The following is a 3,000-nucleotide window of genomic DNA, read 5'->3' as shown; positions in this document are numbered from 1 at the left end:
AAGGGTGGTGGGTCAGGGCCTCATGGCCAGGACACATCCCACCTCCCCAGCAGGAGCAGGGCAGTGGGGCAGCCCCAGCCCTGGGTGTCAGGCATCTCCCTGGGGACAGACTGAGGCTGGGACACGAGCCTGCTGCAGGAGGTTGGTGCAGGATTAATAAAATCATGGCCAGGCGTACGCACAGCTGCAACCTTCTGAGGCTGGAGTACTCATCCTTCCTCGTTAACAGAACAAATCACCTTAGGTGCCCAGGGTGTGCTTTGCATTGTCAGAGGACGCCTGGTCTAGAGACGTCCCAGCCTTGCTCACGTGCCTAGGCACAAGAACTTACCCTGGCTATGTAATCAGATCTATTTATTTCTGCTGACCGATATTGGACAAACAAATCTGCTTGTTACTTATCAGAGTTATGAAATGGTAAGTGGCAAGCACCAAAATCCTAGTAAAGCAAAGGGATAACTCGTTGCCTTGATATTATTACCAAACAATAAAAATGAGTGAGCAAAGCATGCAAGTTTCCATCTGAACTTACATGATTACAAAATTTTTGATGATCTTCCTGTCACCCTTGCTTACAAGAGGTACTAGTTTCTTTTAGCAATACCTCCAGAATACTCATTCGATGTTTTATTCTTAATTTGATTTTAAAGCAAACAGCTCATGGTAAACTTACATACCAAGGCTTCAATTAAAGCTAAGTGTCCATTCAGATTATAAAATTTGTTAAAGCCCAATTCATTTGGGTTGGATGACAGTGTCCTAAGTTAAAATGATATATAATGCCTCAAATGTGTTTTGGGAGACTGCAACCGGTGTACATGAATGCCAAAACAATTCCATATTATTACATTTTTACAGTTGTATCAAAACCAAATGATTTGTGTAGCTAAAGATGTAATAACACATTAAAAAAAGCAAATGCAATCTCTAGTCATAGGATGTGAGAGCACAGTTAATGGTCAGTATTAACAGCACCAGTGTGATGGGAAAGCAGGGGAAAAGCTTCAGCTTTAAAGGTCCCTTCCAACTGAACTATTCTAAAAGATCACCTAGTCCAACTGCCTGACCACTTTAGGGCTAACCAAAAGGTAAAGCACGTTGTACAGTTTGCCCAGAGAGATCGTGGAGTCTCCCACCTTGGCAGTATTCTAAAGCCATCTTGACATGGTACTGGGCAACTGACTCTAGGTGGCCCTGCTCGAGGAGGACGCTCACAGACAAAGCAGTTTGTTCAAGCAAGGCATTTATTGCCGAGGCCAAAGCTCCCAATGGAACGGACCCTCCAAGGGGACGGGCAGTGCCTGCCCAGTTGGTATCAGCAGTCTCTGCGTCAAACGTCCATGAAGCAGTCTCTTGAGCTGCATGAGGTCTGGCTCCCCCCAGAGTGGTAAGAGTTGATCACCCGCTGTCAGCAGAGTGCCCTGTCTGTGCACGAAGGCCTCTTTCAGCGTCCATAGATCATCAGTCTTGTGAGCCGATTGCGCAGCTCCTGGAACTCTTCCAGCGCGTGGGTGTAGGCATGCGTGTCCTGCTCCAGGATGCTCGAAAAGGTTGACTGGGCCAGAAAATTGGAAGGCTGGTGGCAGGACAATCACATCGGGCACCATCTCGTTGCCAAAGAAGAAGTGGTTGAGGCGTTTCTCTTCCAGGCAGCAGTGCAGGTACCGAATGATATCATCCAGCCGCAGCAGAAAATCCTCCCTGTGCCACATTTCCAAGGAGATGGTGGTCAGGAGGTGCATGACAACAGTCTTGATGACATAAGTGGAAATGCTTGTGCCCACCAGCATACGGGCGCAGATCTGCATGCACTTGAGGTGTAAGCTGTAGAACCAGGCTTCGGCGTTTATGTGCTGGAAGAACTTCCTCTCTGCAACAGCACAGCTCTGTGGCCATGTTGTGCTGCGGGTAAAGATGGCCTCCGTCCTCTGGCTGCTCAGGAAGATGTCTGAATTGCCTTGCTGAACCCCAAATATTATCTCAATGGTGAGGTTTCTCTTGGTAGCATTTGTCATCTGGAACTTGCAGGAGCGGCTGGAAGGTAGCACTTTTACATTGTAAATGTGCGACTGAGGCATAACCACCCAGGCTGTTTTCACGAAGTTCTGGAACCACCTTGCAGTCTTCTCCGCATCTAGGTAGGAGTCGGTGCAGAGGGTGTCTAGGAGGCTCGGCTCCTGATTTTTCAGCTCATCCTCAGAATGGTGGAGGAAGCACAGCATGTCCTCAAAGGCCTGCTCCCTCGCGCACGTGCACTCCAGCTCGACACGGATAGAGGAGTTCCTCGCCAGCATATCGTCCTCATTGCCCAGCTCCAGGTGGAAGGAGTGCCCACGGGGGGCCGTCATGGGCATAAGTAGGCGGTAGACAGTGTCATTCTCACGGGGACTCCAACCTTCAAAGGCACTGCCCACTCCGATGGCTGACTGCAGCTCCGGAAAGAAAGTCTCTTGAAAGACCGAGCTGTAGACATTCAGGAGGTCTTCCACCACCTCCACCACCTGATAGCATCTGATGATTGGATTTGGAAGTGGCCAGTAGATGCGCTGACTTACATAATCAGCCAGATCAGTCTGCATTATTGGGGTTTGGTCGTGGTCTTTCTTGCTCTTCCTCCTCTTCTTCGCTACTGGAGCTCTCATCTTCTTCGCTACTGGAGCTCTCCTCCTCACTGCTGCTGTCAGGCTCTCGGATCCTTCTAAGAAGCCACCAGAGGTACCAGAAGAAAAGGACAAGAACTCCAATGCTGAACCAGAACTGCCAGCGCAGCAACACAGATAAGAGCACGGCTTGCATGCCACCGTGCCTGTGGCGCTCCTGGTCCCTCTTCTCAATTTCCAACAGGAGCTGCATCATGCGCTCCTGCAGCATCTCCGCACGCTGCTGTATGGGCTCATTTGTATCTGCATCTAGTTCATCGCCGACCTTCTGCGGGCCAAAACCCAGGAACGTCAGGATGAAAAAAAGTGCCGAAGCCATGGTCTGAAAGAGGTGAGAGAG

The 3,000-nt window shown here is 49.7% G+C and overlaps 1 protein-coding gene across 1 annotated transcript; it reads right to left on the bottom strand.

The window, feature by feature from the left end:
• Positions 1-1,444: 1,444 nt before the first annotated feature.
• LOC118250412 (inositol 1,4,5-trisphosphate receptor-interacting protein-like 1) lies at positions 1,445-2,928 on the bottom strand (the record flags this gene model as incomplete). Its single annotated transcript, XM_035551475.2, is given in 3 exon segments — positions 1,445-1,537; positions 1,539-2,757; positions 2,807-2,928. Coding segments are annotated over 3 exon segments (1,434 nt in total), but the record flags the coding sequence as incomplete, so codon positions are not given.
• Between the last annotated feature and the right edge of the window lie 72 nt (positions 2,929-3,000).

This window comes from Cygnus atratus, unplaced genomic scaffold, assembly GCF_013377495.2.
Source record: "Cygnus atratus isolate AKBS03 ecotype Queensland, Australia unplaced genomic scaffold, CAtr_DNAZoo_HiC_assembly HiC_scaffold_456, whole genome shotgun sequence".
NCBI classification, from domain to species: Eukaryota; Metazoa; Chordata; class Aves; order Anseriformes; family Anatidae; genus Cygnus; species Cygnus atratus.
This window is presented reverse-complemented; position numbering and strand designations above follow the sequence as displayed.